This window comes from Carcharhinus amblyrhynchos, chromosome 1 (genome assembly GCF_965287045.1).
Source record: "Carcharhinus amblyrhynchos chromosome 1, sCarAmb.v2.hapA, whole genome shotgun sequence".
Lineage (NCBI taxonomy): Eukaryota > Metazoa > Chordata > Chondrichthyes > Carcharhiniformes > Carcharhinidae > Carcharhinus > Carcharhinus amblyrhynchos.
This window is the reverse complement of record NC_137324.1, coordinates 147,820,339-147,835,995: the sequence shown is the minus strand read 5'-3', so window position 1 is coordinate 147,835,995 and position 15,657 is coordinate 147,820,339. Positions and strand designations below refer to the sequence as shown.

General features: G+C 41.8%; 1 protein-coding gene across 8 annotated transcripts in view; it reads right to left on the bottom strand.

Moving 5' to 3' along the window:
* Window positions 1-15,657, bottom strand: part of kiaa1109 (KIAA1109 ortholog) — a 487,987-nt gene that overhangs the window by 174,987 nt on the left and 297,343 nt on the right. For all 8 annotated transcript variants that reach the window (XM_080193511.1, XM_080193510.1, XM_080193515.1 and 5 more), the window contains exons 47-49: window positions 14,938-15,647; window positions 12,017-12,268; window positions 11,068-11,161 (exon numbers count right to left, since the gene is read on the bottom strand). In XM_080193511.1, the coding sequence (XP_080049637.1) occupies window positions 11,068-11,161; window positions 12,017-12,268; window positions 14,938-15,647 (1,056 nt within the window). The remainder of the gene's footprint in view (window positions 1-11,067; window positions 11,162-12,016; window positions 12,269-14,937; window positions 15,648-15,657) is intronic.

The following is a 15,657-nucleotide window of genomic DNA, read 5'->3' as shown; positions in this document are numbered from 1 at the left end:
GACTTTTAGATAAGTACACGGAACTTAGTAACTTAGAGGGTTATAGGTAAGCCTAGTAATCTCTAAGGTAGGGACATGTTTGTGGGCCAAAGGGCCTGTATTGTGCTGTAGTTTTTCTATGTCTATATTCTATGTAAAGCTAGAAAGGTTTAAGAGAAAGTGAGGGTTAAGGCAATAGAGGAATTTGCAAACAAGGATGAGAATTTCAAAGTTGAGACACCACCAGACCAAAAGTCAATTTAGGTCAGCGAACATAGTGGTGATACGTGAATGGAATATAGTAAGGGTTAATGTGAGGGCAGCAGGATTCTTCTATCTCATACATGGTGACGTGCATGTGGTAAGGTCAGCATTTATTGCCCATCCCCAAATACCCTCAAGGAGATGGTGATGAGCCACCTGAGCTGAACATTGTCCTGACGAATGAATAAACAGGATGTGGGTCATCTCCAGGATGGAAGGGACTTTATGGTCACACTGGGTTGTGTACCAGACGTAACGGCATCGTGAACTCTTATTTAGAAGGGAGGTATGTGACCTATGTGCCTCCAGCACCTACAGACATGGCCGTTGGGGACACACCCAGAGATCGCTGTGGTAGCATCTGATTGGACTCTTATCGATCAGGATGATCAAGTCCTGATCAATTGATTGGCAATGGCCAAAAAAGGGTGTGAAACCAAACGGGGTATAAAGGGGGCTGCACAACCAGGAATCTCTCTCTCTCTGACCCCACGAACAAGCTACAACAATAGTGACCATCGCCAGCAGCAACCAGCGTGAGGAGAGCCACCACACCTGAGAAGGAAGGAAGGAAAACCAGAGCCAGAGTGCCAGGCCAGACCGAAGGTCCAGACTACGCAGACAACTACCAAGACCAGAGCACAGATAAAGGCCAATATCTGCTTGGGTACTTGCCAGTCACGCAAAGGTAAGTCAAGGTCTTATATTGGACTTGAACTTTAGTATTTTCCTCTAAGATAACTTATTGTTGGTTGGGTGGGTGATTATTGATTGTGTGGGTTTAAATAAATATTGGTTGTACTAATAAGACTTATTTGTCCACTGTATAAGGGTTAAAACAGACTGTGCGGCAGGCAACATCTGCTGCTGGCCCAATCTATATGTGCTTTAGGACTTGGCAACTCGGTTAGTAGTGGTGCTACTGGATAATTCTTGATGATAAACATTGCATTTTCCACCCAGAGGACATTCTATGCGCTTGCTACACTCAATCCTTCTTCCAATATATGTTCAACATGGAAGAGTACTGATTTATCAGTTGAGGGAGAGTGGCAAGTGCCAATCAGCAGGATGTTTCCTTGTCCTTATTTGACCTGATACTGAGACTTTGTAGAGACTATAGTCAAAATTAAGAACTCAAAGGGCTACTCCCTCCTGACTGTTTAACACTGCACCCAACCTCTGGCTATTCTTGCTTGCCAATGGAACAAGACATTCCCAGGGATGACGACGAAGGAGCCTGGGACTTTAGGTGGAATATATGATTCTGCGGGTTTGACTAGTCAGTGTAATAGATCTCTAAATTTGTCCCAGACAACAATGCAAGGACACATCCTGGTCATATCTGTATCCTGGGTCGATGACTGTCGGTCAGTCCAGTTGTAGCAGCAGATGAGCTGAGGGAGAGACAAAGTCAGAAGGTTTTATGGAGATGTAAATAGGTAATCTTAGTCTAGGCACATATGTGCAATTGGAAACTATCTCAGGATCACATATGGTAGATTTCAAACGGTCTGGTTCAGCTCAGATGGTTGCCAGCAAGGGGATGGAGATAATGGCTTGGGAATGAAGTTTGTGGTGGGGAGCAAAGTTAGTTGTTTAAGTCTTCCCACTATTTAGTTGCAGCAATCTGGTGCTGATTATCAAATTAGCAATCTGGTAATGTGCAGGTGACAAAGAGGTCAAGAGAGGTTGAGGTTAAAATTGGGTGTCCTCAATATACATCTGGAATCAAATTGTTTTTGCATGATTTTATTGAGGGGCAGTATGTAGATCAGAAATAGGATGGGGCCAAAGGTAGATTCCTGAGCAACATCAGGGGGAACGATGCAAGAGCAGGAACAGATGCAGCTGGAGATGATTGCTGGCTATGATAGTGTAAATACGAATTGAACCGAACCAGCTAAACTTCTCTGTCTGCTCCTCTGTTCTCCTGTCCTAAAATCTCCTTTGGTTTGTCTGTTTTCCGTTGATTACCTTGCTGTGAATTGCCTAATGATGTTTTTATTCTGTTGAAAGAGCTATGTAAATACAACCAGTTTTTACTTCATGGCTTCCTTAAAGAGTAATGTTAATGTCACTAGGTCAAATTCTGTACCGAGTATGCTGCTTCCTGAACAGCGCTGCGACAACTTAAATCAATACCTCTCCTGGAAGAGTCAAGTGCTTTGAACCGTGTTATCCCAACGCCTTCTTCTCAACCGTTCTTTGTTTATGGGAGTAATTTGATGAATGTTTTCTTTTCTTTCCAAAAATATAAATTTTTCATAAATCTGAGTATGTATTGGGCCTGATTCATTCAAAGTGCTGAATCTGGGTGTAATGCAAATCTGACTTCAAAATCTGCTTTCAGGCGCCCCATTCTCACACAGTCTGAAAAGAAATCACGAGTTCCATTCGTGCTGTGGGCGGGATTTAGCGCAGCCGAAACGATCGGAACTCTGAACCACGTGTGCACAGTTGGAAAAAAATTTGAAAAAATGCACCCGTGTCAGATCGCTCCCAGGCTGCAGAAAGCAAATAAAGTGGCCTGGGAGTGAGGGCGCACACACACATCACTGACCCCCTCATCTGCACTTCCCCCCACCCTACCCCCCACTACCCAGACAGATCACGACCCCTGCCCCCTCCCCTCCCCTCCCCTCAACCGATTGCCCATAGAGTGGCAGCGGACCCCCCACCAGAGATCCATCTGATCCCCCGCCAGTTGCGATCGGGTCTCCCCTCCCTGTCCTCCCCCACCAGAGATACATCTTATCTGCCTCTCTCCTCCCCTCAGAGAACGATCTGGCCTTACTCCCACCCCCACAGAGGAGCATCTGATCCACCAACTCCTCCCCCCCACCCCCCCCCCCCCCGCCCCCCAGCCACCAGACAACAATTGGGCCTCCCCTCCCTCCCCACCCCCCCCACACAATGAATGGCCCTCCCAACACCAGACAACGACCAGCCCTCCCTGCCCCCCCATCACCCAGTCCTTCCTGTCCCCCCCACCCCACCACCACCAGACAATGATCGAGCTCCCCCTGCGCCCCCTCCCATCCCCCACCGCCAGACAATGATCGGCCCTCCCCCCCCACCGCCAGACAATGATCAGCCCTCCCCCGCACTACCAGACAACGATCGCCACCCCCTCTCATCCCCACCAAGGATCGGCCTTCCCTCCCCCCACCACCTGACAATGATCGGCCCTTCCCCCCACCACCACCAAATAACGATCGGGCCTCCCCCCCCCACCACCACCAGACAACGATTGGCCCTCCCCCACTAGTTGTTTCTTGATTTTCAGAAGGCGTTTGATAAGCTGCTGCACAAGAGGTTATTGCAGAAGGTCAGGGGACATGGAGTTGGGGGTAGGGTGTTAGCGTGGATAGAGGATTGGTTGTCAAATAGGAGGCAGAGAGTGGGGGTCAATGGGTGCTATTCGGATTGGCGGTTGGTGACTAGTGGAGTGCCCCAGGGGTCGGTGCTGGGGCCTCAGCTATTTACCATTTATATAGATGATCTGGAGGAGGGAACCGAGTGTATGGTGTCGAAATTTGCTGATGACACCAAGATTGGTGGAACGGCAAAATTGTGCGGAGGGTGTGGAGAGTCTGCAGAAGGATCTAGATAGGCTGGGCGAATGGGCCAGGAACTGGCAAATGGAATTTAATGTTGGCAAGTGTGAAGTTGTCCGCTTTGGTAGGAATAATGGTAGGAAGGACGATTACTTACATGGCAATAAACTGCAGCATGCGACGGTGCAGAGGGACCTCAGGGTCCTTGCACGAGTTGCAAAAACCCAGCCTGCAGGTGCAGCAGGTGGTCAGGAAGGCAAATGGGATGCTGGCCTTCATAGCGAGGGGGATTGAATATAAAAGTGGGGAGGTCTTGCTGCAACTGTACAGGGCATTGGTGAGGCCGCAGCTGGAGTACTGTGTGCAGTTTTGGTCGCCGCACTTACGCAAGGATATTTTGGCCTTGGAGGGAGTGCAGAGGAGGTTTACTAGGCTGATGCCGGAGTTGAGGGGGTTGAACTATGAGGAGAGGCTGAATAAACTAGGCTTGTACTCGTTAGAGTTTAGAAGAATGAGGGGAGATCTCATTGAGACATATAAGATGATGAATGGGATGGATAGGATAGAGGTGGAGAGGCTCTTCCCGCTCAGAAAGGACAGCAGGACTAGAGGGCACAGCCTCAAGATAAAGAGGGGGGCGGTTTAGAACAGAGTTGAGGGGGAACTTCTTCACTCAAAGTGTGATGAATCTCTGGAATTCTCTGCCCATTGAAGTGGTGGAGGCTGCCTCGCTAAATATTTTTAAGACGCGGGTTGATGGGTTTTTGATAAGAGAGGGGATTAAGGGTTATGGGGAAAGGGCGGGAAGGTGGAACTGAGCCACTTCAGATCAGCCATGATCTTATTGAATGGCGGGGCAGGCTCGAGGGGCTAGATGGCCTACTCCTGTTCCTATTTCTTATGTTCACTACCAGACAATGATCAGCCCTCCCCCACCACCACCAAACGACGTTCGGGCCTCCCTCCCCCCACCACCTGTCAATGATTGGCCCTCCCCCACCCCCACTACCAGACAACAATCGGCCCTCGCTTCCCCCACCACCGGGCTTCCCTCCCCCCTTCCCACCAGAGATACATCAGGCCCGCCTCCTCGTCCTCCTCCCCCAATAAGACAACAATCTGGCCTCACTCCCACCCCCTCCCACGCACCAACCAGAGAGAGAATGATCTGATACGCCTCCTCCTCCTCCCCCTCACCACTGATCTGAGTCAGAGGGCCGTTGGAAGCTCGGAACTCGCTCTTCAGCAGCTGGAGCCCCCGATTCAGACTTTTATTTAGCAGGTCCATTACGTCACGGTTCCGGATCGGTGAACGCGGCGGTAAAGGGGGAAATGCTGACAAAGTTGGGCAAGCAGTTCATTAATTCAATTGAACTACATGCAAATGCATTTAAATCACCAGTGCGCTCGTTTTCAGGCTTGAATGGGATCGCCACCATTCCCAGGTTTCGGTAAAGTGGGCATCTACGCAGGCGCAGATTGCATTAATGGCCTCACACCCGACTTTACCGCATAATGGTAAAATAGGGCCCATTACAATCATTCCAAAATGACCCTCACACAGAAAGCAATAATATTCATGTTTGTTACATACATCAAGTAACATCCTGAGATGTTTCAATATGGGGAAGGAAACATTTCAGATATTGTTTTCTATTCCTAATCAATTCTCTACTGGCCCTAAATTGAACTTTAGTGTTATCATACCCCAGTGAATGACACCATTCTGTTGAATCCTTAAGCTGAGAGAATATTTTGCACTTTAAAACATGAAATGACAACTGCTGAAGGCATTGACAAATGTTCCAAAAATTAGTTCCAGGGAAGAATACACAGTACCAATCATGAAATCAAGAGCTAACACAGACTAACTGGCAGCTCATTCTGATGGCTGTTTTTTTAAAAATTGTTCGTGGAAACTAGGTGTGAATGGCAAGGTCAATATTTGTTGTTCAGCCCTAATTTTCCTCGAGAAGCTGGTGGTAAACACCTTCTTGAACCACTGTAATCTGTGTGCTGTTGGTTCACTCACATTGCTGTTACATAATGAGTTTCAGGATTTTGACCAGCTTCAAGGAAGAAATGGTATATTTTTCCAAGTTTAGCATGGTGTACAATTTGGAGGAATTGGTTACTCCATAACAGATTGCTACTCATGGCATATCAACAAAGTACTGATTGCAAAATCTATGAAATAAACAAACTTGATAAGTATTCAGTATATACTTTGATTTAGGTATTTTACCTGAGTCCCTGCTGACATTTCAGTGGAATTGAGGAAAGCCAAGGCAAGAGTGCTCTGTGTGGTGCTCCACTATATTCTTATTTATTCCTATTACTGGTACTCAGGAAAATGACACTGAATGGGCGTGATCTCACCAGTCTGCTGCACTGGTCGATCAGTATGGCAGGCTGGGAAGAGGCCAAAAAACGGTTTGCCATCTTCCTGGCCCTGTTTTGCCAGCAGGATCAGCTTTGTGCCAGAATGGGTGCAAAACTTATTTACATGTGTCCCGCACAACCTTTTCCAATTTCATGGATGCTGGCCCCTTGTCAGCAAGAGGTCACACAGACAGGAATCACTTCTGCTCCCCGCCAATGGTACACAGTGCACTGGGAAATCCGGGCACCTGTTCCATGGGGCCTCTACAACTCTGCAGCTGGTTTCCCGGTGAGTACAGCCTCTGCTCCCTCCCCTACTGGCGAGAATCACACCTGAGTTTTTTTTCTTTTCTAAGTGCCGTAGCATTGCGTCTGGGAGCTTGCCCAAAAAAAATCAGTGCAATTCTCACCCATTTTCATGCTCGTTCAGTATTTAGAATGTTTCTGGCAAGATTGCCCCCTTACAATTTTTTTGATAAGATTGTGCCCATACATTTGATGATTGGTGAATGCAAAAGAAATGCAAATTTTAAAGAAAATGTCAGATTGTATGTGGGATTCTCTGGCCTATCCAAGGCATGATTCTCATGGTGGGAGGTGATGCGCTGTTGGCCAGTGGCGAGATCTTCTGGTCCTTTCCCATTCATTCCACCCCATGCTTCTGGGAAGCCTGGTGGGTGTGTACATTTGGAGGACCTGAACAGCTGGAAAGATCCAGCCAATATCAACATCTTCATGTACGCTTTGCCTGGGGGCAGCTCTTGGCTCATAATCTTTTCCGTGTCTCTCTGTCCTGCAACCAGTCTTTTCATTTTCCAATAACTTCCTTCAATTTTCAGGCCATCCATCATTGATATGATCTTCTTTGCTTCTCCATTTTTTCCTTGAAATCTTCCCTCCATTACACATCTTACTTGTCTTTTCCATCCTGCTAGTTTTTCTGTCTTTTTCTAATTACGTTGAGCAAATCTCTTTGTTTGTTCAGTCTCTTCAGAGCTTCATCATTTTTTACTTTTTCTGTCCAGCTGATCCTTTAAAATATCTTCCTTTCAAAGCTATTTAGCAAGTTGGTCTTTTCTTTCTGTAAGATCCATGTTTCACAACCATACAACACTCCAAATCAAGCTCCTTACAAGTCACTTCTCAAGTTGTTTATTCAGTTTAAGTTAGTAATTGTCTCTTCTTAGTAAATAAAGAATTTCCCATTTTCTTCTTCTTATCCTTGTTCCTGTAACTTTGCTCTGATTTCTTTGTTACAGCTTTCATCTGCAGAAATTATGCTTCCTAAGTACTTGAATTATTGCATCTGTTGTAGTTCTCTTCCTCCAAAGATGGTATGGATATTTCTTGGTGATTATTTGTAGCATTTTAACACATGACAAAATTGCTTTTAAGTACAGATATGAGTCAAATGGCCTCCTCTGTACTGTTGAGATTTTAAGAAATTATGAGCAAAGATTCGTCATTGAAAACAGAACAAAATAAACTAACAGATATGCAAAGAACAAAGGCAGATACTGGCAAAATGAGGCAAGGAAATTTGAGCATTTGGTGGCAGGTGACTTAAAGGGACAGAGTATCAAACAACTTTTCCTCACAGGATGACAATATTTTTGGATAGCCAAAAATCACTATTGTCAGGTGGCACAGTGGTTAGCACTGCTGCCCCACAGTGCCAGAGGACTGGGTTCAATTCCCAGCTTGGGTGAATGTCTGTGTGGAGTCTGCATGTCCTCTCCATGTCTGCGTGGGTTTCTTTCAGATGCTCTGGTTTTCTCTCAGTCTGAAAGACATGCTGATTGTCCCTCAGTATACCCGAACAGACGTCGGAGTGGGATTTTCATTGCAGTGTTAATGTAAGCCTACTTTGGCACTAATAAATAAACTTAAGAGCTTATTCATTGCTAAATCAAGAAAACAATAACAAGTGTTTGTAACCATAAGTGTCAGGAAAACAGATAGTGTAAGTTAGCTATATTTGTATTTTTAAATATTAGAAATGAGGTTTAGATTTAAGTGGGTTTGATTTTTACATAGGAAAACAAGCACCATCAGGGAGAAAATCTTTTTGAGTTTAATTTTAACTGCAAGCTAGAATAGAAAGAGCGTCGCAGGGAAAGCCAAAAGAAAAGCCGTATGTGGAATAAGGGGCAAAGAAAGAAAACGCCAGAAACCTAAAACATCTAGTTATGGAAACTAGGAAACTGAGAAAAGTTTTCAGGAAGTCAAAAGTTAAAGAAACCACAGAAACTGGACTAGAACAGGGTATTGCTCATGAAATCACAGCGTGGGAAGGAGCTGCCTAGCAAGAAGCCAGAAGGATAGCTGAAGTGGTTCTAAAGGAGCAATTGGTGGTGGATCTCAAGAGTTTATGTAAAGGCATTCAAGTCAAAGGAATCCTAAAAGGAGAGTTGGAAACCCTGGATCCAGATCCTTGTTAAAATAGCTGATGGAAAGCATTGTTGAAAGGAGATTTTAAAGGATTTTTTTTGAAAGTAGAATTTGGAAACAGTTGTATGACAATCAGCTGGGTGAATGAGAGAATAAATCCACAGAAGATGGATTGAATGGCATCCGTCACTTGGTTTCAATCTGTGTACAATTGTGAAGATCAGTGGAAGTAAAGGAGTAATGTATTATAGTCAAATTTTTGATGTTTAATTATCTAGTCATTCACACATTGTGGGTGCCATCTCCGTGCTAATGGCCTTCTGTTTTTCCTACATAAACTAGTAATGACCCTTTACCCTTCATGAAGTATTTACCATATATGCTTGCGTAAAAAGTAAAATCTTTGACATCACTTTTCTTTCGCCAACATGTTAAAGGGTTGAACTTTTACACAGGTAATGATTTCAGCACGGATGTGGGGGGTGGGTTTGCTTATTCTTACTTTTAACTACAACATAGTTGGGCAGCCTAACATGGCTCTCAAAAGAATCCAAAAGGTATTGCGGGAAATGGCACCCACATAATCCATTTAATGTCTCTCTCTATCTCCCTGTGTTTTTATTAAGAACTTCCTCATCACCACTCCACACCCTGGGAGGAGATCTGGCAGCAACTGCAGGCATACTTGGGGGCTGGCAATAGGAAGGAAAGAACCTACTGCTCAGAAATGTCACACTGACAGTTCCCAGGCCTTTGGACCAGGGAGACTGCATTAAATATGCACTCGCTGGAGCCTGATTGGTAAGGCCCGAGCCTCATCCTCTACCCCAAGAAGGCTGAGGGCAATGGTTGAGGACACAAGGCCTGCATGCTCACTTATTTAATGTTCAGTCTAAAAATTGGCCCCTCATTCTATTTCAACATGCACCACTTTATTTTTCTCCTCTGATCCATCAGTTTCTCCCACCAAAAATCAACATTGACTTGCATTCTTCTTGCTTTAAATTGACAAGTGGGAGAAATACAATACATAATAAATTGAGGTTTATGATGTGATTGCAGAAATTATACTTTGATTTCAAAACTTTTAGGCTTTGACTCTTGAAAAACTAGGATCAACTTTTTATTCAAAAGTATAATATTATGGATGGGATTTTCCAGCCATGTTCGCCCCAAGACTGGAGAATCCCGCCCGAGGTAAAAAGGACCTTGCATGGTCCACCCACCTCCCCCCACCAATACAATTCTCACGGCAGGTGGGCAGAAAAATTCCACCTTTTGTTTAGATCATGGGGTCAAATTTTGCATCAGATCGCCTGTGACAAAAATATATATGGTAATCGGGGATCCAATTAGCTCAGTTGGCTGGATGGCAGGTTTGTGATGCAGAGTGACACCAACAGCATGGGTTCAATTCCTGTACTGGCTGAGGTTATTCACGAAGGCCTGCCTTTTCAACCTTGCTCCTTGCCAGAGGTCTGGTAATCCTCAGGTTAAATCAACACTAGTCAGTTTATCATCATCTGGGATTATGATGACTTTACCTTTATGGTAATTGACTGCAAAATCTTTGGAATATTCTGAAGTTAAGAAGGGATCTTTTAAGTTCTTTGTTTCTATTTTTACATCTCGAAGAAATATCAGATTAGTTAAATTCATGTTCTGGTGAATCAAACACTTAAGATTTCAGAAATAAAGCCAGATAACACGTTGGTTTTATTAGTACATTAACTCCACACCACTATCACAAAAAAAAGCGCGACTCACTTACCTTGCCTTATACCATGCATTTCACTCATCTTGCCCCATTGTCTTTATGTATTTTTAAGGTAACATTAATGTTTTGAATTTCTAATTACAATTTCCTATTTTTAAAGAAACCTGACAAATTTAATGCTGAGTCATTAAATTTCAATTTTTTACACTACTCAATCTGCAAGTGTAATCCATATCATTCAAAACTGCTCTCTCATGGGCTAATATTGGCTCTGAAAGCCTTTTTGAGTAGATGGTGATCCACAACTTTGAAACTAATCTGGTATTAGTGATTTATCAAGTGTCAAATTTAAAGCATAACCACTCAATAAATTATCTGATCAGTGGCCCAGGAAATGCAGTTCTCAATTTTGCATACAAAACCTTAAAAAGCAAAAGCTTTTAGCCATTAATCTACACAGAAGTGACCAGAATATCACCTTATCGGTAGTACATACAGAGTCAGATAATGCAAAAAGGTACACAGTGGTTTCACACAAATAAATTCAGCATTGCTGGCCTCTTCCTTCACCCCTTTATTTTAGGCAATGAATTGCATCTGTGCTTCAAAAACAACTTGGGTAGTTATTCTTCTTAACTAGCGTACAGCCAAAAGAAGTGGGAAGTACAAAAAACACAGAACTAATTCTATAATTGCATGCATAATTTTAGGTATAAAACTAAGCATTCTTTACTTACAACTTTAATAGTTCTTGAAAAGTTAACCTTTACTCACTGAATGTTTGGTGTAATGCCTTCCAGCAGGACTATATTCACACCGCCAATGTGAGCAGTGGCACATGTTTCAGTCATCTTCTGATGCAAAACATCTGAAAACATAAAATGTTAACAACATTGGTCTGCACACAAGTTAGAAGTTTACAAGCTAATATATAAATTTTGATATATACACATCAACTGTAAAGATCTAAAAATATGCTTTCTACAAGTGTTAGATTTGAACAACATTATATACTGTTGAAATTTTGAATCTAAGAAGTGAGAATAAATGGACAAAATATATTTCCAATTCCCCCATCCAGCAAATTTGCAGGCATATTTCAGAATTCTTTGTCTTTCCTTGTTGGATTTAACCATCTCTAATTGTGGCAATGAGCACTTTAATTTCTCTTCTTAGATTTTTGTATACGGGTTTTGTACTTCCAGCATTTTGGTTTTCATGTCTGATTTCCTGCACAATGTGTTTCCCCAGCCATCATTGTGAACAGTTTACCTTTGATGAGAAAAGGTGATGATAAAAACTACAAAATACTTCGAGAGTTGGAATCAACTCAATTTTCGTCCCAAAGCTATTTAGATTTCAAAGCCATTGAGTTTTGGGGTTTTATAACATTGATAGACACATTTTTTAATATTGTAGAAAGAATAATTTGAAATGCAGATACATTGGAATAGAAATATTGATCGTAAGCATTTGATATAAATTAAATCTCTACGTTAATGCTCTAAAAGTACTGTTCATACTCAAGTATGTAATTAATATTAATAAATGAACTATTTCTAAAACAGGAATTCTGGGTATGGTTTAATTACAATTGAAAAAATCTGACCTAATATACAATCTGTTCAACTAGATACTTGTCTGTTTATAGCACACTAGAATTCTCAATTTCCAACAAATATTCCTGCATTATTTTGTTGCTCATCTGTTTTGAAGTCATTACCTTTCATTTTCTCTTTTACAGTAAAACTTCCATGGATCTTCTTAAGTTCTGCCTCCATTGTCAAGCCTCCAATGTCTGCCTCGAGATGAGTGCGGTTCACCATACCAACTCCAAACACAATGAGCGTGACATGCTGCGGTTCCGCACTTACTAAGCTGCGTTTCCTTGTCAATCTGTTTGGACTGGAGCAATCCTGTTCATTTTCAAAAATTACTTTGCCACCAGGTTCAGTGGGACTCCTACCACCTGCATCTACAGATAAAATTTAATTATATAAACCATACGTTGTGTAATCACTCAAAATAAGATGTCCATGCTGTGAATTCCTTCCACAGCCACTACCCCCTCTCTTCCTTTGAAGCTATTATTCAAATCCAAATCTGTGGCATCTCCTCTTAATAATTCCTTCTATGGTTCAGCATTTCTATTTTCCTGAAGCTTCTTTGAAGAGCCCAGGGATATTTTCCTGTACTAAAAAGATTTTATAAAAATGCAGGTTGTTGCTGTTGTGTGTTGGAGTTTTATCATAGTGTAAATAAGAACGCATTTGCACAGTTAAAAATTTAAAATTGATAATCTAGTGAAAGCAGTTGAAAAAACAATTGAAGCTTTTTCAAGTATGCATTGAATAAGAAATCAATGACAACCCTTTGATCTATTTCCAAGGTACAATGTATTTTTTCTCTTCCCTCACTTAAAGGAGAATATAAAAGATTTCTTAAATTAGTCAGATAAAATTGTACCTATAAAACATCTTCAGTGGAGAATGTGTCCAGTTTTGAGAAGACAAAGGCAGTATAATCAATATGACTAAGAAACTGGAAGCTGCATCTATATTACAATGCTACTGAGAATCCAGCATGCCTCAGTTATATTGTAGTGCTTTTACATTACATAAATACTATCCAAAGGTATAATTCCAATAAGTGACAAATTTTAAAAGCTTTATCAGGTGGCATAAGCCATAACCAGTCACCATTTTCTGACCACAGACAGGCTCGAGGTTCAGACTCCCTCTGCAGGGCAATAATGTCATTACATTGATAAAGACGTTATCACCATTTTTAGAAGAACTGTGCTTTGAAAACTGCCTTCCAATATAAATGAGGCAACTCAAAGCACTGGGAGTCAATGCATGCAGAAGACACATGCAGCAAGGTAGAGAGGTAAAACAAGCCACATGCTTATAAGCTAAAAGCTTTCGGAGTTAATTTGATTTGATGATTAATTTATTTATATTTCCAGTGGAATTATTAAATAAATACTATGTTTAAGCATTCTAAATTAAACTGAACCAAGTAAAGGTTCATTAGAAAGTGGACAGATATGGATTTACAATTTGAAAGATTAGGTAATTAATCACACCAGACTTGATGAACTGAATATTGTTTCCATGTTCCTTATATCATTTTAAATCAGTATCAAACTGAAGGTGGGGAACTGCAGTTACATAACATTTTGAAATGGAAAAGCATTTCGACATATTTCACTTGTTCACTGAACGTGGATACACTGTATTGAGAAGGCTGTAGTGAACTATCTTTTTGACTCACTACAGTCCATTTGGTCTAAGTACAAACACCCACATTGCTATTAGGTAGGGAGGTCCAGGTTTTTGACACAGCGATGGTAAAGCAACAATGATACGTTTCAAAATCTGGATGATGTGTGATCTGAAGGAGATATATTGCAGGTGGCGCTGTTCTCTTGTGCTTGTTTGTCTAGATGGGAGAGGTTGCAAGTTTGGAAGATTGCGGTGAAAGAAGCTTTGGTGAAATGTCGCACTGCATTTTATAGATGGCACCAGAGCTCAAAACAAATAGGGGTAGCGAACAAATTTGCTCTGAAAAGCTCTAAAATATCCACAAAAAAAATCAAAGAAAGGGTGAAATTCAAAATATTGTGAGAAAAGTCATCGTCATACATATCAGCTAGCATTATGTTAGGTTGTTTCTTTATCACATTGGACATAAACAAAAAGTAATGTAAACATTGCACCATGCAAGGGCATGTGCATCTTGCACATTAAATTGATGGAATCAACATCACAATGGACACAATGAAATATTTTGGACTTGATACTCAAAACCAAGCTGATCAAGGTTTTGTGCAACTTGATCAAAACCTGCACAAACCACCAGCATGATAGAAACTTCAAAGGACCTTCAACCTGATTTTCTTTTCTTCCAGATAGAGGGTCTAAATCTATCTGAAGTAGCTGAGCGTTTTCATCACCCAAATTGTTCACAATACATAACACAAGAATGTGATGGTCTCAAGCTGCAATCAGTCAGAAAAAAGTGACAAAGGAACCTATTGCATTGCATTGAAAGAGGTTGCAGAAGATGAAGCTTGCTCTCTCAATTTTAACAGCCCCAAATGTTAATGAGGGCCACCCTGCAGGGTCAGATGAATGGGACGTTCCGTTGCTATATCCAGTGCCAAGGTCAAAGCCAGGTAGTCTGTCTAGTTTCATTCTTAATGGTCTAGTTGTTTGACAGAATTGTTTGGCTTGCTAGGCCATTTCAGAAGGCAATTATAGCTGAGTCAGCCACACTTCTGTGGATCTGGAGTCAAAGTAGGACAGACCAGGTAGGTACAGAACATTTCTTTGGCTAAGGGAATATTAGTGAAAGAGATGGGGTTTTTACAACAATACGATATTTTCATGGTCATTACTGATACTAACTTCTTATTTCAAATTTATTGCATGACTTAAATTTAAATTCCCCAATGCTTTGATATAGTTTGAAATCATTTTTCTGGATCATTAATCCAGACCTTTGGATGCTAGCCCAGTAACATACCTACTATGCTGTTGTACCCCATTTCAGAAATTTACCACAGCATACAAGATATCCTAGAAACTGATTTCCAAAATCTGATTTATTATTTAAGTAATATCACAAGAATGATCCTACCTGTAGGGCCCAATACATCAGGAGAAGATTTTTCAAGGATGCCCGTTGGATCAGAGATTAATGAATAAAAGTTTAGTAGTTTGTACATATTCTGCCAGCACTCTGCAGATGGTTCACTTTGCTCAGACACCGTGATCGAGTCAGAGTCATCCATTTGAATAGTTACGTGATCTACCACATCCTTCGATCCTTTCCTGGAAACCTTTGAGGTTCTTCTTTGTGTTGGCCCAGATGAATTTTTATTTCGTGACTCTCTTTTGTTGTTCTCATTTCCAAGCCTTTTATTTGCCTTAGTGCTATTTCCTCTGACACCCCCATTAAGACTGCCTCGAGAACTGCGACTGAAATCTGATGAACGAAAATCCCGATGTTTGCGTGTTTTGAACGTTGGTGTAGGAGATACAGACCCAGCTGTATATCTGCTAAGTTTAATGTCTGTCTGAGTAGCCTTTATGTCATCAACCATTGTGCTGAACTGATGAATGAGACGAACTAATGCCATGTCCACATGCTGGCTGATAGACTGACAGGATATAGTGAAGTTAACATGAAAGGTGTTTTGATGATGCCTACTAAGTTCATGGAAAGCAAGGGCATTAGTTGAGTTTAGGTTACTAGTCGGTCGGTCCATCACAACGGCATTTATGCTGAAGGTGTCAAACATCAGTGCAGGTTTGAAGTCAAGAGGTGGAAGATTTATCAAGCCCTGTCTGAAAATCA